This window comes from Rhamphochromis sp. 'chilingali' (genome assembly GCF_963969265.1).
Source record: "Rhamphochromis sp. 'chilingali' genome assembly, chromosome: 14".
NCBI classification, from domain to species: domain Eukaryota; kingdom Metazoa; phylum Chordata; class Actinopteri; order Cichliformes; family Cichlidae; genus Rhamphochromis; species Rhamphochromis sp. 'chilingali'.
In genome coordinates, this window is record NC_137941.1 from 9,481,402 (window position 1) to 9,502,910 (window position 21,509).

General features: G+C 39.7%; 1 protein-coding gene across 1 annotated transcript; it reads left to right on the forward strand.

The window, feature by feature from the left end:
* The first annotated feature begins 255 nt into the window (after positions 1–255).
* Positions 256–9,164, forward strand: gtpbp8 (GTP binding protein 8). Its single transcript, XM_080903495.1, has 8 exons — positions 256–391; positions 675–875; positions 1,667–1,820; positions 3,472–3,570; positions 5,309–5,439; positions 6,111–6,210; positions 8,585–8,703; positions 8,989–9,164. The coding sequence occupies exons 2-8, from the start codon at positions 706–708 to the stop codon at positions 9,077–9,079; spliced, it is 864 nt and encodes a 287-aa protein (XP_080759621.1). The 5' UTR covers positions 256–391; positions 675–705; the 3' UTR covers positions 9,080–9,164.
* The last annotated feature ends 12,345 nt before the right edge of the window (positions 9,165–21,509 follow it).

A 21,509-nucleotide genomic window follows, 5' to 3' on the forward strand; every position in this document is an offset into this window, starting at 1 on the left:
TAAAAATATAGATTAAGCAGCCTACACAAAAAGTACAAACTTCAATGTATTACAACAAAGCGTTCTGCATGAAGTGAAACATCTCATTCTGTGAGAAATAAAACAGAATAACAGGATATTTAAAAAATGGTTGTTCGATTGTTTTGTTTTGTTGTCGATTGGGACTTTAAAAAAGTATATCGGTAAAGTTTCTATCGTTGGGGAAAATCGGAATTTTAAACTTGTGTCGCGGAACTGTTGTTGAGCTGTTTCATTCGGATGCATTTGACCGGTGCACGCAACATGGAGGACGGTGTGTAAACAGAAGCGATGGACGCGGCTTAAAGGTTCATTTTCAAAGAAACTCCGCTGCTCTCTGATCGCATGAAGCCGTGAAGGTGAAGGTGTTCGGGTAAGTAATATAAGGAAATGAATGGAGTCACTTTGGACGCTTTTATTCCCCCTGCCCCCCATTAAATATGATCAGAAAAGCTCGCAGAGAACAAGACGAGCCGCAGAATCTGCTCGGACGTTTTCTAATTTACTGTTTTATGAAACATGAAGAGTGAGTGACTGTGTTCCACACTTAAACTACAGAAGTGGAAGTGGGGAGGTTTTTTATGCTGCTGTAGTTCAGGGGGGACTGTACCTGTGCGAAACTGTCAGGTGACCTCCGCGTGTGCATCTCCTCTCAGGGTCTGACTGATCTGAAATCAGCGGGGTAACATGCTTCCTGTCCGGCAGCTCCTGCGGCTCCGGCCTGGGGTTGCTGTCAGCTGTGCCACTGGGCAGAGGATCCATAAACTGGCCTCGGTGCAGAAGGTCACATCACTTACCCCGAAGAAGTTGCGAAGTTTGCTGTACCCCTTCAGCGAGCTGGAGGCTTACCTGCACAGGTGCGTAAAACAGGGCTGGTTCTTAGTCATCAGTAGTGGAGATTTTGTGAACGTGAGCTGGCATCATCTGCTGGAGTTGCACTGATAACTGTGAAAGATAACATCATCAAGTTTATTTGTACAGCACCCATTACAACGAGTAGCACAAAATGCTTCACAGAAACATGTAAGACACAAAAAAATTAAACATTACGACAAATAAAACAGAAATTATGCCACTGTTCTCACAACTAATTTAATTTAAAATATTTATGTATGTGTAAGTTATGGAAAAATGTACAGATGAAACTAAATCTGTGTGAAAGTTTTCATGAATCAAAATGAAAACAAAGACAATCAAGGCAGCAATACATGTGAACTCACTTTAATTAAATAAAAATACCTGAATGTAAGACAATGATAAATAATAAAGCAATAAAAAGCACTCTGAGAGTGCAAGCCTCCAAAAATCGGAGGGTAACGTGTCAGTTCTTTACTTTAATTACACAAACATAATGTAGGTGTAGGTAATAGATAATGGGTACAAGCCTGTAAATAACTGCACATGAATAACTTTATCTTATTATATAATATTACACTGCAGCATATTTCTAACTAATGAGGCACCTCATTGGTATCATTTTGACAGACTTAATTTTTAGTAAGGTTTTTATTGTAAAAGATTTGGAGGAACTATTTTTACCGTTTAAAAAATATAAATGAGTTTGCCAGTGGCTTCTGTTTCAATCTGTAGCATGTAGCTGTTGATACAGACATTTTCTAATGAAATTGAACCATATTTGTATTTTCAGGTCTGTGGACCGGACACAGTTCCAGCTTTTTGATCCCACTTTGGAGGACATGATTGAGGCAGAGAAGCTCTTCCACTCTTCACCGTCTCATAAGATCGATTACTATATCTCTGCAGAAAGGATGGAGCACGCACCCGATCTCAAACAGCCAGAGGTCAGAGGACAGCATTGCTCAAAACATTGTACATAAATCATGGACATAACTTCTGGTGTTGGGAGTGCCGTAAACATGCATTCTTTCTAATGGCCAGCAGGAGGCAAAGCTGGATAATGCCAATCTGTATATGTTACCATTGCCACAGTGAGACAGACAAGCTCAAAATCCATATCTTGATACTATCATGATACACTAACTTTCACAGACGCTCAGCTGACTCTTAACTGCTAAATAGAGTCTCTGAACTGGACCTCTGGACCACATTTGTGCTCTTGGAGCGTTTTGGAGCATTTTAATTCCATAGTTCTGACCAATAATATGGGTGTTGTGCACTTCATTTCACTAACAGACCATCCAAAAAGTCTGAGCTCCAGTTTTGGTGAGTGATTTTGTTTAGATGTTACTGAGCACTAATTAGCAGGTATCTGTGGATGCAGCATTAGCTGAAAACATAGCATTTGTTCCTCTTGTTTAAATATGACGCCACAGAAACAAGATATTGAGGACTGCAGTGCTGAGATCAACGGGAGTTCACAAATCAATCAGTGATGCCAGTTTAGCTGCGTCCATCATGAATTTCTTTAGCCTGTCATTAATAGTTAATGTAAGGTGATAATTACCCAACAGTACATTGCAGGTTTGTTTAATAGGTAAATACTTGATCAAAGTGGATTACAAAGGGAAGGGTTACGCATATTTCTGTTTGCTCTTAATGATATATTTAATGATAAAAGTGGGCTTTTTCCCCCCATGCATTTGTCATGACAACATGTCTTCTTTCAAACATGTTGATGCTTTGACTATAATTTTCCATTTCTTGTCACTACAATATAATTGTTTCCTTTCTGGTTTATAATTGCCATTTTTCTACTCTTACTGGGCACTCAAAGCACTTTCACAAAGTAAGCCACATTTACTGGACAAAGCCTCTTTGCTAACAGAGTGAGGGTAGCAACATTTCTTGCTGGAAAAGGTTTGAGGTGGAAATTTTGCCTCAAAGTGACAATGAAATCAGCTCAGAAGATGAGTCGGGTTGGATTACTCTTCCTTGCAGAAAAGTGACTCAAAACCACAACTGAATGATAAAGTAAATGTTGTAGGTATGAGGAGCACAAACAACCATTTAAAAAAGGATTCTTGTGTAAAATATGATCACTTTACTCAGTTATTTCAGTGGTCATTTGAGGTTTAACACAAAACACTTGTGCAGAATAATTTCCCTGACTCTGGGTCAGGTAGAATGGCTGTAAAGAAAGAGAATGTGGACTTTAAGTAGCTTATTCGTCCCTCCTCAACCCTAAATGGATGAAAAATGTAACCTAATGTCTCTTCATCCTCATGAATAATGAAGCAGAACTGAACATGGCTAATAAATCATCAGATTTATAACCTCATGGAGAAGAACGTTAAGCTCTGGCAGCGAGTGTTAACAGGACAGAGAAGTTCCGTTACCACTCGGCCTTCTCCAGAAGGCGAAGCGTTCAAAGCTCGATGACAGTGTCCACCTGGCAGGTGTGCCACATGGCTAAATGGCGCTAAAGGTGATATGGTGGCAACTGGAGCAGGAAAAAGATTCCAGGATAAAAATCGCAGAACTGTAAATTACAGCACACAAATCTGCAGCTGACTTCCTGTTGGTGTTTTCCAGGTGTGTTTTATCGGCAGGAGCAACGTGGGCAAGTCGTCTCTCATCAAAGCTCTGTTTTCTCTCACCCCTGAGGTGGAAGTCCGAGTCTCTAAAACTCCAGTGAGTAACTCGTCACTCCAGCTCCACACACTGTTTCCCTTTAAAGTGGTGAACAAACACAAACCTCAGTTATTTATTTTATAAAAGCTGTATTTCTTTTATAAAATGCTGTGTTTACATTCACACCTGATTGTTGCTGATTTTCTGTTGTTCTTTGGCCGCTCTGGCTGTGAAAATGACTTAAAATGATCTGCTCTATACTATTAGATGGCTTTTTTTTTTTAAAATACTCTTAAAATTATGACCTTTTTTGGAAGTGGAAACTTCAAATTACACTTTGCATATTCAGTTTCTTTCTTACGGCGAGGGAGGAGATGTAAGAATTTCTGACCAACTCACTTAAACACAGACGAGGGTTAGCTTGTAGAAAAAAAATTTCTAAAAATAAAATTTTTTTATACCTGCATCTAAGAAATGGAGCAAATTCTGGGAACTACTTCAGGTGGTACACATGAGTATGCCTCACTCAGTTTAACGCCTATTTAAGCTGCAAATTTCCCATCATTCCCTCTGCCATGACATAACGGGAGGTGATGAGTTTGGACCTTGGACAGGAAACTCTAATCTGCCTCTATTATAAATCAGTCATCTCAAACATTAGTTATCTTACTGAAAATGTATTAAAAAGATACTGATGTACTTTCAGTACCCTGCTATCATCAAAAATACTTCTCAGTTTGACAAAACTGAGCATAAAAGTTAAAAACATAAATTTTGCACTATAGAAAGTGTTGGTAATATGATGTGCACATTTTAATTGAATTTGTGTTGGTGTGGGGACCATTCAGTGTGTGTTCTGTAAATGTGTTACATGTAGAAAATAATAAAAGTCACTGTTTTACAAAGAGATTGGCTCAGAAGATGCACATTTGCCACAGGGATAAAAATAAGATAGAAACTGGCAGATAGAAACTTCACAATAAAAAGGCCCTGAGTTCATTTCCACCATCATGGTCATCATCATTTTTTTTTTGTGGAGTTTGCATGCTCTCCCTGTGTTTGTGTTGGTTCTTTCCAGGTATTCCCGCTTCCTCCCACAGTCCAAAGACATGCAGTTAGTGAGCATTGGTTAATTGGTAACTCTAAACTTCCCATAGGTGTGAATGTTAGTGTAAAGGGTTGTCTGTCTCTATGTGTTAAGCCCTGCAACAGACTGGCGATCTGTTTAGGGTGTATATAAAACTGGGCATACACTGTGTGATTATTATTATTATTTATTTATTTTTTTTGTCGTCAGTTGCGTTGTTTTGATCGTGATAATTTTGTGAAGCCACATCAAAAATCCTCAGATGAGTTTGCCAAAGTTCTACAAGTTCGCTTGTACCCAGATCACACACTGCACTGACATGCTACTCCATCTTTTCACTTCCATTTCTGTGTTTGCGTTATGAGGGTTGCAAACAATCGGCAAGAATCAGGATTTTTTCTGGTTATTTAAAACTTATCTGAAAATCAAAGTAAGAGTGGAAAAAATAACTAGACAAAAAATATCAATGGTTTTAATTTTACACATAATCAGCCTGATTATAGAGACTATGATGTCTACATGTTTGCATGTTTTCCCCATCTGGAACTTCTTACATGCTGCTCCTCCTTGTGATAAATAAAAAGACTGAAACTAATAAAAACTAAACATTGTAATTTAATGTTACAAAGTTGAAACACACTCACTGATGCTGCAATGACTGAGTTCATCAATATCTGGACATCATAAGCTTTGCCTGTGTCTTACCTTCAGGGTCACACAAAGAAGATGAACTTCTTCAGAGTGGGCAAAGCCTTCACCATCGTGGACATGCCAGGGTATGGACACAAGGCACCCAGAGATTTTGTGGATATGGTAGAGCCTTACCTCTACACACGGAAAAAGTAAGTGATGAAGAGCTGATGAAAGACTTGTTTGTGTTGTTTATTCATGATGTCTATGATGGAGCAATACTGAGGATTGCCTCTGACAGTTAGCCAAAGAAATCATGCTATGAAACTATCCTGAGGGGTTGAGGTAAGTAAGGAAAAGTTGTTTATTGCAGTGAAAAACCAGTTTGGCTAATGCTATCTGCTAATATAAGCCTGTTTAGTTTGCCTTGTAGTGATTGGTCATTGCTGTTGTGATGTTTTTGGCAACAAAGACATGTTCACAAAAATCAGCGCTTTTCTTTCCAAGCTCTTTAGAGTACTATGACCTGGATGACTGAGAACTTTCACAGACAATATATACAAAACTTAAAAGGTGGTTGACAACCAACATTTTAAAAAGGAAAATGTTTAACATTAGTAGTCTTAAGCTTTTAAATGCAGTCTCTTATATTAATTTGATCCTTCCCGCTTATTTAGGAGTTCCTAATAAGTATAAACTAACACTCAAACTAATAAAAACTAAATGGATGTTCACCAGGTCTCAGGTGACACATCTAGGTTTGCGGTGAGCTTAAATGTCACTCAGCGTTTGTGCTCCTGTCTTTCTGATGGTGAGTGACCATGTCTTCCTGGTGCGAACCTGGTGTTCACTAAAAAACCTTGTGTAACATGTCTTCTTTCAGCCTCGTGAGGACCTTCCTGTTGGTCGATGGCAGCGTCGGTCTGCAGAAGGCTGATCTGATTGCCTTGGAGATGTGTGAGGAGACCCGATGTCCGTATGTGGTAGGACTCTGGCTTAATTTCAGTTTTGTAATCATCAGGATGATTTGGTGCGAAAAAAGTTTTTAAGATCTTGCGGTTTGTAGAACAAGTGAAGCCTGGTTAGTTGATTGAAAGTAACTAAATTTAATCAGCTTTCCATCCATCTTCATCCGAGGCCGGGTCGCAGGGGCAGCAGACTAAGCCGGCACACAATGCACCCGACCCCTATGGCGCCTCCTGCGGGAGGATGGGCCCATGTCTCCTCTTCGGGCTGTGCCCGGCCGGGCCCCTTAATCAGCTTTCATGTGGAATATTTTGTGGAATAAATGGTAAATGGTAAATAGCCTGTATTTGTATAGTGCTTTACTAGTCCCTAAGGACCCCAAAGCACTTTACACATCCAGTCATCCACCCATACACACACACACACTCACACACTGGTGATGGCAAGCCACATTGTAGCCACAGACACCCTGGGGCGCACTGACAGAGGCGAGGCTGCCGGACACTGGCGCCACCGGGCCCTCTGACCACCACCAGTAGGCAACGGGTGAAGTGTCTTGCCCAAGGACACAACGACCAAGACTGTCCAAGCCGGGGCTCGAACCGGCAACCTTCCAATTACAAGGCGAACTCCCAACTCTTGAGCCACGATCAAGAGGGGTCTTTGGGTTTGCGCTCTTTGGTGGAGTTGTTGAGCACTAACCAATCAATCAGCTTTATTCGCCACATGCAGGTTGCCCTGCAGTGGAATGGACCCACCCCCGACCTTACACACACAACACAGACATCACATGGGGATACAGGTCGGAGATCGGTAACATTACAGAAAACCACTGAAATGTACACTACAATGGGAAAGTACAAGAGGAAAAAAAGAGACCTCTACTCATGCTGGACTCCTATGGGAGGACAGCATGAGAACAGGAAACAAAAAAACTCCTCTGCACAGAAATCACATTGGTTGAGCAAACACAGCAGCCATCCTGCCACTGCGCCACCACTCCAGCGTGGGTCCAGACCCGCCGTGTTCTCCAGGAGGAAACAAGCATCGAAGTGCCTCCCCCTCCGCCTTACATGTGGCTCATTCTTCTTCTCAGTCCTTCATCATTATGTCCACACTGAATTAATGCTGAACGTTCCCACTCAGCTATTTAAAAACTGGCCGTTAAAATGAAGCAGCCCCGCTCGCTGCGCACTCTGCGGTCAATTATTCATGCTCTGAGCTGATTAAACACTGCAACACATTAAGGCTGTGACAGCACAGTCGAAGACAGTTTCAAACTTAAAACTGATATTTCTGTGAAGTTGAAAAAGAAATGGGGAGTGTACACACTTTAAATATGATTACATGGAAGTAGTGGTTGCAAATGATCGGATTCTTTTAATGATTTACAAGGCAAAGGACAGACTTGTCAGTGAAGTTTATTGAGTGTCACATGGTAGTAGGTGGCAGGAGGTCTACGTTCTCTTGCCGATAGATTTTCTGTACAGCTTTTACAGTCAAGGCTGCACCCATTTTAGACTCGCCGGGTTCCTCGTTCATTTCTTTGAACTGCAGGAGAACAACAACAAAGTGAATCCTTTAAAATGCTGATCAGGGAGTGCAGTGTTTTTAAGAGACCACCAGGTGTCAGAGCTAGTCTGCTTTGTTAGTTCAGGATGATAGAAGCAAGCATAAAGTGAAACATATCCTTGCTAAGGGAGGGTCCATGTAAGGTACCAGTATTTATATAGTGCTTTTCCAGTCTTACTGGGCACTCAATACAGTTTAGAATAAAAAACTATTCTAACCGTGCTTTCGTGCCATTCCAAGCACTGTAATTTGCCACTTTAAAAGTGCCGGTTAACCTAACGTGCATGCATTTGGCCTGTGTGAGGGTGTCTACATCCAAAGAAAAAAACCACAGGGACATTGGTCAGACTTCACTCCGAGACCACAAGCTGGATTTTAACCCAGGATCCTCTGGTTGAGAGGTGACAGTGCTAACACTTCTGCACTAGCTTAAAAGTTATCAGTGGATCAGGATCATCTGATTCATAACTTATTTATAACCTTGATCACAAAGAAAAGTTTGAAGCCTAATCTTAAAAGAAGAGAAATTAGAGACTGTTTCTGTGTCCTGAATCCAAACTGGGAGCTGGTTCCACAGCAGAGGGCCTTGTCTCCCATTCTAGTTTTAGAAACGATGTAAGTCAAGTAGGCCGACATACTGAGATAATTGGAATAATATGGCACAATTAAGTATTTAGAATATGATGGAGCCGGATTCTTCACAACTCTTAGCCCCGTTAGTATTCTTCTTGCAGTTTTGGATTTACTGAAGGCTTTTTGGGGGAGCCACGGGGACATCCTGTCTGTGCGCTTTTCTGAGAGTTGTACTTTATTGTTCAGATGGTGGTGACAAAGATCGACAAATGTGGGAGTGGCACTCTGCTGACAAATTTGCTGAACCTTCAGGATGTGGTAAAGACAGAGACGACGAGCTGCTTCCCTCAACCGTTTCTTATTAGGTAACTGTCTCACTTCCTCTCACAGACCAAGACTCACACAGTGGGTTTCTTAGTGATGAAAAAATATAAACAGAGCCCTCAATGAGTCTTCTTCCTTTGAAGCTTGAGTGATACTTCCTGGATTTCTATTGTTATATTAAACCTGACTCTGACACATATGTTTTCATTAATTATTGTTTTTGTTCAAACTCAGTGCCTGAAAGCTGATAGTTTTACAGTATAACAATACTTCACAGCATAATAAAATGTCTATATTTCTCCCTTTTTGTGTTCTTTGTGAAACAGCTCAATCCAGTTTGGGGGGATTTACCTGCTGAGATGCTTCATCGCTCATGTAACAGGCAGCATCAGGTTAAAGGAGACGTCACAGAGCTGAAAAGAGGCCGACTCGGTCTCGCTGAGAGGGGCAAACGGGCTTCTCTGCTACATTTCTTTAAAAACAACAACAACAACAACAACAAAACCTGATATCCAAAAAACTGCTTCAGAGGCTTTTATTTTCTAATAAAATGTGAAAGACTCTCTGGTTTGCTTATCTTCTTACTTTCTAGTTTGACAGACTGTCAAGTCCAGTTTCAGACACTTTACTGCTCTGAATTTGTGTTTTGTGTCTTTAGATTGGAACTATCAATATTAGGTTGAAAGAAATCTCAGTGCAAGTGAGGAAAGCCACTGTTAGGCTTAATGAAAATAAACATATAGAGATGATGACAATTATTGCCATGGTTATGAAAACCAACTTCACATCATCTAACCAAGTCAGGAACACTATTTAGGAGGTAGTAGGATCACTGTCAAGTTTCCTTCATGATTGCTGTAAACTCTGTTTATTTCTAATGTACAAACCACTGGTTACGCTCAATAATGGGAAGGAGAATTTACTGAAAATTTACTGAGGATATCGCTAGTACTTATGTAATTATTAGGGCTGAAAAATGCTAAAAACAATAATTAAAAAACAAATTTGCACCCACACCTACTGAGGGTCTGCGTCTCAGAAAATGATCATAGTATAAGGGTAATATTCTGCATACAGCTTCATTAAATATACTGAAGCTGTATGCAGAATATCAGAATTCTCAGGGTCAGATTGGAGGCGATTATTTTTTGATGAAATTATTTTTTTTTTTTTTTACATTTATTCTTACATGATGCTGCCAGATGTCTCATTACAATCCCACTTCTCTGTACTGCAAGTGTTTTTATTCAGTTTGTTTTTAAAAATTATGTTTTGTCTTATCCAGAGAGTGTTGTCTAATGAGGTTGGCATGTAGACGGATACAAAGGGCGAATGTTTGACGGTGGGACTTAGAGTTTCCATGCTGCACCTTGAATGGGCTTTTGCATGGGAAGGCTTTGGGTTGCGTAAGGACAGATGACCGTTTTGGTTAAATATTGAGTGAACGCCATGTCACAGTTGACTTTCCAGTATAAAACTATGACTAAGACAATGTCATAACTATAGCCAACAATTGTGAAATACTTCTACATATACAATGTTAATGTCAGGAATTCACTGTTAATTCAAACATAATAAAAAAGGAACCTTATATAACGAGTTGAATGCATTATAATGAATTCTATCCTTCACAGAACTTGGCTAAACTTTAATATAGCAAGTAAGTGATTATACAACACCATAAAACAGTGAGACTGGCAGCCATTAAGATAATCCTGGACATAAAAATTTTAAAGGTTTTCCAGTTTAAGCATAGGCCTAACCTCAGGCCTGTTTTTTCTGTTGATTAAAAAAAATAAAAACCTCTTAACTAAAAATAAAAATCTACATGGTTGAAAAAAGAAAACTCATGATGCCTTGATCTCTGTTATACCCTCTTACATTTACCTTTATTTTACCAGGACGTTCCACTGAGATTGAAATCTCTTTTACAAGGCTTGGCAGCTTTGCAAATTTAGATCGTTGGGGTTTAAAATGTCTAAATTTATTGCTGTGTTTCTATTCCTGAAGGTTTTTATCTGTTCCTACTTTTACTCTGACACAGTGAGAAAAGGTGCAAGAACAGACCAATAACTGTTGAACATGTGAATAAAATTTGTTATATTGTTAAAAAAAAATCTAAAAGAATCAAACCTTCTCTCCTAATATCACCCCATTAGAGACCCCCCCTTGTTCTAAAGAAATTATTCAATGACTCATCTTCTAGCTGCTGATGTGATCTTGTCCTTTGGAAAACATACGTCTGAATTTAGAGAGAAGTGTTGCAAAAGCTCATCAAAATAACTTAAAAGAGTTATCCTATGCTCACAACATGTTGCTGAAGTACTGATTACAAGGAGCTGTTTAAGAATGGGAATCATATCAGAGTCCGCAATCTGTTTTCATCAGAAAGCTGAAACTAATGAACTAATTTTGACAAAGATCAGAATGACAATTGCTCAGACTGGTTTGATTTGTATCCACAAGGCCACATGTAAAAATAATAATTAAAAAAAAATACAAATCTTCAGTTTTTAAATGCTGAAATCATAATATGACTGAAAAATTAATAACTATTACAGACAGACTGAACTATTTATTCCCCTTCTTTTTGAGAAAATAGATTATCATTCATTATAATGTGGGAATAGCCCATTGTTCCATTTCATTACGCAAGTTTGTACTCTGATAAAATCGAAACAGTAGTTTCGTCTAATTTGTTTTATGTAACATTTCTAAGATTAAATCAATTCTTTACAGTTAAACCAGTTAAAGTATCACAATAACACAATAACCGTGGGCCAAGGATTGAACTCTGTTTAAAGTAATTAAACAGAGAGGAAGACAGAAGTTCTTTTCTATCATGTGTTTGTTCTAAAAATCCAACAGTCCCAACACAGCACAGAAGTTTTTCTGAACCACACACCTACTACACAATCGAGCTCTGATCCAGTGTTACAAAACTGCTTTAAGCTTCATGAACAAATAAACAACTAACTTACAAAAAGCAAAACAACAACCAATACCCAGAAAGTTGGTTGTGTTCATCTGGACGTAGCATTTTCAGTGGGAGAAACACCGCCTCTCTGTGGCTTTCAAACCCCAAAACATGTTGCGTTAGAAATTGGCCCACCCCAAGGATCCGGTCCCCTGGCACATACAGAATAATATAGTGTGCACTGTTAAGTGCCAGGAGGCTTGCCATGATTTATACATTAGGGAAACCAAACAACCTCTGGCTAAACAGATAGCACAACACATCAGGGTAGGTCTCTGCAGTCTATTTACACCTACAGGCCAGTAGCCACTTTTTCAATGATGAGGATGTACACATCAGGACAGGGAGGAACGCTGGTTTGAGCAATATCTAAAGAATTGGGGAATGGCTGCAATCACAGCATTGTAAGATGGTAAAAGATGTACCATTAGGCCCCCTCCTTAATTCAGAGATGGTCTTTTCCCTTTTCATGTAAATGGTGCTAAAATCCATTTATCATTGGCCATTGACCAAAGGTTGTTGATCAATGGTCATGTCAGTTTGCATATTAATGATCAAGAAAGTGACCTCACAGTCCATTATTTACGGAAATCTGCTGTCTGCTGAGACATCACCTGGATGAGTAACAAAACGTTTCCTCCTCTGAAAACACTACGGCCACATGAACAGAATCAACTTTTTGGAAATTCCTTATCTGGATGACTGAGACAACAACAAAATACTTTTGACTGGGAGGTTGAAGATGGCACAACTTGGTACAAATCCGTAAATCCATAAACTTTTCACAGGAACTACTATGCAAAAGACCAGGGCCATAAACTCAACGCAAACTCAACATCTGTTGAGCTAGTTGGCTTCTCCCCAAGCGAGATGAATTCTTATCACTCTTTTTTCTTTTTTTTAACAGTAGAGCAGTAACTACGGTGTGAATCCTATCAGATTAAATTGTTATCTGCAGACAGATTTGTGGATATATGACCCAACAAGCCTTCACACGCTCGTTCACATCAGGAGAGAAGCCATACTTAAAGTTTACTGCAGTCAGAACGAAGGACAAGTCAGATTGAGCAGAAAAGATAACAGCTGACCCAGATAAAGACTGATAAGACGCCCTCTGAAGACAAACTGTTTTACACTGCAGTGGATGACTATGATCCCCTTCCTCATAGCTGATCTGCACACATACCTTTACACTTTATGAGCCGTGAAAACTTTAAAGGTGCCCTATTAAAGTAGTAGGGCTAAAAAGCAGAAGAGATATTATGTATATTTACATACGCCCACTTTATACAAAAACTCATATTCAGCAACATCATTAGTCAACTATATGTTACAGTTTATTAAAACACTGGTGCGATCAAAAAAATCCTCCCTCACATGGTAACTTTTGGGCAATTTCAGTGGTTTACTGTAAGTGTTCTTTTTTCACGGAGGAATGATTGCACGTCATACATGTGTAATTAACTGAAAAAGTTAGTTTGATTTTAATTTGGGTTTTACCTAATCCACACAGGCTCAAAATTATACATACATGTTTGAGTATATACATATGCGATATAATATATAGATATGTATTTTATTAGGTTGTGTTGAAATTTATACAGTGTCTTTCATCTTGGCATGGCCGAGATCTATTAAATTTTTGTTAGTGATAGCCAAACCTTTTATTTTTTTCCACCAGTTACATTTAAAGTTTGAGCTTCAAAAGAAACGATTAAAGATTTAAATCTTTCAGCTGCTGATGTGATCTTGTCCTTTGGAAAACTAAAGCATAGATTAAGAGAGACGTTTTGTAAAAGCTCATCAACATAACTCTCTCACTAGATCCTGACAAAAAGTTGCTGAAGAAGTGATTACAAAGAGGGGTTTAAGAATGGGTATCATATCAGACTCCATAATCTGTTTTCATTAAAAAGTGGATATTAGAAACTACAACTGGCCAGCATAAAACAGATTTATTTGACAGCAATCACTAAATTGACCAATACTCAGAAAAATGGAAAAGTCCAAGGCACTCAATGATGGTCTAAGAATGAGAATTGAGCTGAGACTCACACAAGTTAGTAAGGTCTCTTGGAGCCATTCCTAGACAACTGACAACATTTTAAAAAACTAAAATAAAATAAAATGTAACTACAAGTTATATCAGACACTGCTTTGTTTTAATAATCAGTGTTTGCTTTGAAGACTCCCAAAAAGTTGATTCTACTCTGGACGTCCTCTTTTCAGTGGGAGAAATGTTTCGTCGCTAATCCAAGTGACTCTTTCAGTCTCAGCAGGTTTCCCCAAAATTATAAACAGTACGTTTGAATAATGACTGAACCCGCTGACAAATAATAGGCTGTGAGGCCAGTTTATCTCTATCAAGAAAAGGAGAAATTAGGTTTTGATTTCATTTGTTTGTTTGTTTCTCTCACTGAAAATTCTACGTCCAGATGAACAGATTAAACTTTTTGTGATTTCCTTACCGGATGATTGAGCATGCATGGAAACTTTGAAAACTGTTTACTCAGTTTTACTTTATGGGTTATTTTTCAGGGAGTCTCATAAAAATGTAACACATCAATAACAACTTCTCTCACTAGCAGTTGCACATTCAGTTTCTCCCTGCTATTTCCAAGAGCTTCCTTTAAAAACAATGGCTAACCGAAGTAAAGGTTTCATGCGTCATTGTATTTTTAATGACTTTAGTCATTAAACTCATTAAACTAAAGTGCCACCTGGAGCTTCACTTTTTAAATGACAGTACAATGACACTAGTCACTGGGTTCACCAGAGCATGCTGGTGATTTTGTACTCAGGTTTTTATCCACCTTATGAGCCCACCACTACAAAACATAATTTATCCATTGATCATTACCGCCATTTACTAGTACATGCTGCAGTACTGTTTGCCTGTTCATGCTATTATCTGTTAAATGAAAATTATACCATACTATAAGCGTCTGGACTTTGTTAAGTTTTTTATATCATGTATTGATGTATTGCCGAGGTCCACTATGGGAAACTGTTGTGGAGAAATGGTTTTCAGGTTCAGTGAGATTCCTGTCTGAAAAGGTCTTCACCCATTTTTCCTGACCGTCATTGGTTGTGAAGTCTTCCTGTTCTTGTCTGTATTGTGTAGATTTTGACTGTGAAGTACAAGTTTTCGTATGCATCCATTGGAGTATGAATGTGTGTGAATGTTAGCTATGAAGCACTTACAAAAGTGTGCTTGTGTGAATGGGTGAATGCACAAGTTGTGTAAAGCGCTTTGAGTGCTCAGATGAGTAGAAAAGCGCTATATAAGAACCAGTTCATTTACCATGAATGAAGCTAGGACAGCCACTGATGTTTCTTCATTAGTGACAGTTTGCTTGCGTCGACATTTTGGCAAATCCATCACTGAACCAGTGTTGGATTTACAGTTAGCAAAACAGTTTGCTAACTGTAGCATGGGAGATGGGGGGTGTCGTAGGGTGTCTTGCATTGAAATCTGCTGCAATGACCCGGTTACTGCGTTCACCAGATATCAACACAATTTTGATCCGCTCCTCACGTGTTAACCTCTTCGACATGTCAATGGCTGTGAACAAAGAGAAACTTGTAAATAACTCAGGAAAGAATAAAGTTAAGTTGAAGCCAAGCACACCATTGTTTTTCTTGTGACATTACCAATAAGTTTGATGTGTCACATGACCCTCTTCCTATTGAAAAAACAAAAGTGGTATCCAAGATGGCCGACTTCTAAATGGCCACCATGGTCACCACCCATCTTGAGGAGTTTTCCCCCTCACCTATACTAATGTGCCACAAACAGAACTTTCACCAACCATTCCCATGTTATAACGATGTATCCATATAAATGGCCCACCCTGTAAATCCGTTGGGCATCTTTCTTTGCCTTTAGACAATAATTCTGATGACAATGCCAAAAGAACCAAACGGGACAGAGGACAGGTGAAGAAAAAGAAAAAGAAAAAAAAGAAATCCCAGCAGTGGCTGGACAAAGCTGGACTGAAGGACAGCACAGAGACACTAATCATGGCAGCACAGGAACAAGCTCTAAGTGCAAGATCCAAAGAGGTTGGGGTCTATCACAACAGGCAAGACCCCCGGTGCAGGCTGTGTAAAGATGCCCCTGAGACAATCAGCACATAACAGCAGGGTGCAAGATGCTAGCAGCAGGCCATACATGGAGTGCTATAACCAGAGGTGGAAAGAGTACTCAAAATTTGTACTCAAGTACAAGTACTGTTACAGTGGTTAAATTGTACTCAATTACAAGTAAAAGTACTGGTGTTAAAAATACTTGAGTAAAAGTGCAAAGTACTCTTCTCAAAAACTACTCAGAGTATTAATTACTTGTTAACAGACTGATGTTTTATTCTGTCATCAATAGCAGGCATTCAACTCGATTCACCAGTATAATGTTCAAAGCACATTTCTCAGATGAACAAGGTATAGAAAGGTAACTTGTTTTGTAAATAAATGTAGATATAAAAGAAGGAATTTTGTTTGTTAAAAGAATGACAAAAATGTTTCTGAACATGCGTCGAACCATTTAAACTTTTCCCCATACACTGAACAACAGGCAGGTAAGTGTCTTAAACTCTTAGCATTTCTGTCACACTTTACTTTCTGAACCTTTTGTTCAGTTTCAGCAAGAGCTGGTTTTCTAAATTAACAGAGGCTATCCGACTTCGTTTGGCTGTGAAGAGTAAACCAGCACAGCTAAAAAAATCGTTCACACGCAGCAGAAGCAGGCAGAGCTGTGTTCAGTTTAAGAGAGAGGTTTTTGATTGCTGAGAAGGAGTGCAGCAGCTCCATGGTGTCTGTGGCACAAGCAAGGTAACCATCAAGCTCAACTGTACTTTGCAGCCTTCTGGAGATTGGTCTGGAGAAGAATTCATCTTCATCAGATGACTCTCTTTGCTGATCCTCACTCCCATGCTCTATCGTTTCAAGATGTTGTTTGATGTATGTTAAGGCTGTAATTGCAAGTAGATAATACTTAGAGAGCAAAATATGTGTATTTAGCAAATCTAATTTAAGAAAAGGGATCACATACACAAAAATGCTGCCCATACAGCTAACAAATAAAAACAATCTACATTATGTTCTTTAAAAAAATATATCATATTGGGAAACATATAACCCTACTGATCAAGAGCCATGTCACTATGATAGGCCTATATCAGGCCAATGATACTGATCAACTGATCCATCAATCTGGCTCTGGTACATGTCAGCTGAGAGCTGGAAGATTAATTTGAGATGCAGCTCAGCACTATGTTCCAGTTTTTTTTTTGTTTTTTTTTAAATATAGGCCAGCTGATTGTAGGCCTGTGAGTTTTAAATGACTACAAATTTAATTTATTGTAATGACGGTGGTTGTCCAAATAATAAGCTAAAACATTCCTACGAATTGTAGCTCATATGCATGTGCACACACACGCACGTTAGCTAGCTCCATCTTATTTTAATATCAGGCTAACCAATGGTGGTGACAATATCTTAGCCAAACTAATAACCTTAACACACATGAAAAATAAGAAAGCAATATTGTACACGTATAGTTGTGAAACCTCTTACCTCAAGTTTTAAATGACTACAAATTAAATTTATTGTAATGATGGTGGTTGTCCAAATAATAAGCTAAAACATTCCTACGAATGAGGTCAAACAAAGTTTGCATTGCATCTGGACGCTGTCCCCTTTTCTCCCTCTGTACATGAAAAATTCCTCCAGGTACAGCCATGGGGGGCACTCGTCCTCCGTCTTTTCTACGTCGTTTTCATGGTTGACAGTGTTTTGATTTGATAAATTTAAATTTGATATACCTTTATTAGTCCCACAAGGGGAAATTTCATAAGGCTGCCGACCTATTGCACGCAATGGCGGCGCCATCTTACCCTCCGACCATACATACATTACACAAAACATCACATGGGGAAGACAGGTCAGAGAGGTATAACAATGGAAAATGCACCACATGAGGAAAGATAAGGAGAAAAAAATAACTCCCCCTAGACTGAGCTCCAACAGGGAGATCAGTTTGAGAACAGAAAAAAAACACCTCTGCACATAGCACATGAAAAAAACTCTTAATACACCAAAGAAACACATGACAAGCGACAGGGGTGGGTAAAGGGTGAAAGACAGCCGAATTAGACAGTACATCCGGGCCTGCATGCGCTGGTCTCCTTGATCCCCGTCAGCATCGGAAGAGAATAAGTGTCGAAGGCGTTTGGAAAGCGAGGGGGGATGAGTGTGTGCATATCAGTGTATATGTGCGTGTCCAGAGTTCAGCTGAGACAGTGTCCTTCGCCCTGCTAGGCTAAGTAAACAGTCTTCCAGCCAACCCAGGTGGCCAGCATGGAATGGGAAGGAACAGACTAAACACAGTCGTTATCAGGGTGTTATTGTTCAGCTCCAGCCTTGAGACCGCAACCGGCGCCAAAGGGGGTATCCGCATAAGTGATAGTGATTTTTACTTTAGTGCGAACAGCTCATATGAATTTCAAAGCAGTTCTACAGTCCAACACTGGTCTTTCAATCTCCCGCAAGCTTCGCCATACTTGTGTTCTGTGATGTTGTCATTTCTTGTGCTCAAGATTTCTGAGAACTCACGGCAGTGTGCCTCCCCGAGATGTCATCCAATTTGCGCCCAGAGATGATATTTCGGGCTAGCCCTTCTGAGATGTATCCAGTCTGCAGTCAGAGATCTTATTCAGCAGCCGTAGCCTCTCCAAGATCTTATCAATGAGCCCATTTTGAGAAACTCACACCTCTCCCATCGTTCCAATCCCAGCGGGCAGCCTTGTGGGGGTTTGAACAGCCGGTTCCGCTTTCTTAATTCTTCGATAAGTCAGGGCCAAGCCAGCTCCGATCAGCCAGAACCCTGTTACCATGGTTCCGAATAGGTAGATATCTTCAGCACTAGGGATGGGTATCGTTTAGGTTTTATCCGATACCGGTGCCAAATCTGTACTTTTGAAACGGTGCCGGTGCTTAAACGGTGCTCGAACCGGTGCTTAAAGAATGGAGAACACAAACTTTGTCCAAAAACCTCTCATGTTCAGCTGGGTTTTTTTGTAAAAAGACAACAATGTGTGCCTTTTCTGCAGCTATGTGGCATATATGGCATCACTCTTGGCTGGAAGCAGTGCTTAATCAATGGAAAAAACACAAACTTTGTCCAAAAACCTCTCATGTTTAACTGTTTCCCACTTTTTCTTTGGTCATTTTAGCCTTTTTGGCCAGGGTGAAGGGAGCATCTGCCATCAAACAAGAAGACAGCCGCATGTAGCTATGATGATGTTTGCTAGTTCACCTTACATGCATTCATGTAATAACGTGGTTAGCCTACTCAACGTAAATTACACACGAACAACATGAAGCTACTCACGCAGAGAAGAACGGCTGCTGCTACATCATCATCCGTCATCATTTCTGCTACACTGGCAGGGCTAGGGGCCAGGACTCTATTCTTCGGGTTTTTGGGGGATGTTGCTCCGGGTCCGATAACTGGCAACCCACCCAACGTGCACGGTGTGAGGTCTGGCAGCAAGCTATCAAATACGGCGCATTTCTCGGCTTTTAAAAAAACGCTATGCGTCGCCAGCTGTTTAATCGGATTCTTGGTGTTACCTCCTTTGACAGTATCACAGTATCAGCTTAAAGCACTTGTTGCAGGCTGCTGAGTTTGCATATTTTGCTGTGAAGTACAGGCAGACTTTTGACCGCTTCGCCTTGGACATTTTTAATCTGTAGCTCTGCTCTAACAGAACGTACGTACCTGGCCCCGCCTACTATCCTCGGAAACGTAAAATGATTGGCTAGAAGTGTATCACAGCTCAGGAAAAAAAAGCACCGAAATAAAGCACCGAAATGTGTGCTGCTTTTCGGTCTGGTTACTACCGTTTATGTCAGAACCGGTGCCATGATGGCACCGGACACCGGTACCCATCCCTATTCAGCACTCAGGCTCACCCAAGCTCAAACTTCTCGTTGAGAAAGGGGTGTCGATTGCATTTAGTGACCAGTTGATCCAATCCATAATTCCTCTTTTAGGTTTTAGAGAACAGACTGTGAGAGAATGTTCCAGGGAAAAGTAAGTAAAAACACGATCTATACAATAATGACACATTTATTGACTTCCAACAACTAAAGGAAAAATTTAAACTTCCAGACCAAAATTTTTTTAAATTTCTACAAATAAGAGACTGGATCAAAGAAAAAACCAAAGGAACTTTCCCTGAGATTCCCAAAGAAAGTCCTTTTGAAACGCATCTTTCACCAAACCATGGAAGTCAATAAAAGGAATAGCATCTTCAATATACACTATTATTAATGAAAAATTACCTGACTACAACAAAACGGCTCTGAAAAGAAAATGGGAGGCAGATCTGGGCTATGTTTATGAAGAGGTAGAATGGTACCATCTAATGGAACAGGCACAGACCATGTTAATTTCCACAAATCATAGACAAATGCAATTTAATATATTCCACAGGACATATTATACACCTTACAGATTACATAAAATTGATATTAATTACTCTCCCAAATGTTTGAGATGTAAGGTGATAGATGGTGATCTCCTTCATATGCTGTGGAATTGCCCAGTAATAGAGGAGTTCTGGAGACGGACTACTGAAATAATTTCAAGGGTGATTGGGATCCAAGTCGAAATGGACCCAAAACTATGGATTTTAGGTGACATAGATTCTATAAACGTGGATTACCACAAGAAATATTTTATTTTACTTGCAAGTACTGCAGTTAAAAAATGTATTCTGACACATTGGAAATCTGAAAATTCTCCAACACTGAGATATTGGATTAATGAGTTAGCATCCTACTGTACACCTGAGAAGATATCGCATAGTGTAAAAGGGAAATACGGAACCTTTAAAAAAATTTGGGGACCATTTCTTTCAGTATTACCGTCTTTGGACTTGACAGAATATAGAGATGACGTAAATTCCTCTGGGTTTACCCTGAATTTATCCTTGGTTAGGCCCTTCTGATCAGAGTTCTTGAATGTTGTGCTGATTCTTGTGTATAGACGGGTGTAAATATGGGCTGTTTGGATACACGAATGTGATGAAGTTGAGAGCCATACAGGGGTAAAGGGGTGGGGGGATGGTGGGGAAAAAAAACAAACAAAAAAAAAAAAACACAAGACAAGACAAGGACATAAGAAGCTAAGCAGGGAAGATAAGGGAGAGGAGGAGGAGGAGAGGAGAAAAGTGCGACCGCCTTCGTCAAGAGCAAGAGCAGGGTCCTCTGTCTTCATTTTGGCTTCTTTGTCTCCAAATCTTCCGTCTATAAAGTAGTTTATACTCCACCATTTAGCACCTCTAGACACCTGTGCCTGCTGCTGCAGCGGAGTTTATTCTTTGCTTACGTCTTAAATTGGCGCGGTCGCTATTGCACAGCGTTATTGGCTGCAAAAATGCAGATGAAAGGTTTGAATATTAATTCAAATTGTGGGTGTACTCAGTAGCGACTTTTGATTTTATAAGTAGCCAAGCAGATTACATGGTGTAAGTTGTACTCAAGTATGAGTAAAATTACACACTTGAAAAATTACTCATAAAAGTACAAGTACCCAAAAAATCTACTTAATTACAGTAACGTGAGTATTTGTAATTCGTTACGTCCACCCCTGGCTATAACGAACTGATCGGCATAGTATACAGGAATATGTCACGGTTCGGGGCAGCAGCCGTGTGAAGAGTGGAAGGAGGACTCAAATGCAGCACTTATTCAGATGTGAAGGGTGATTTATTAACAATACCAGACATAAAGTGGAGATGGCAAACAGAACTAAGGACGAACTAAACTGGGATCAACTACACAAAGGAGTGGCAAACCTGAACA

Excerpts from the sequence above, each read along its gene's own strand:
- gtpbp8 (XM_080903495.1), top strand. The coding sequence starts at position 706 with ATGCTTCCTGTCCGGCAGCTCCTGCGGCTCCGGCCTGGGGTTGCTGTC. Across the intron at positions 1,821-3,471 it reads CCGATCTCAAACAGCCAGAG|GTGTGTTTTATCGGCAGGAG; the intron begins GTCAGAGGACAG and ends GGTGTTTTCCAG. Across the intron at positions 8,704-8,988 it reads CCTCAACCGTTTCTTATTAG|CTCAATCCAGTTTGGGGGGA; the intron begins GTAACTGTCTCA and ends TTTGTGAAACAG.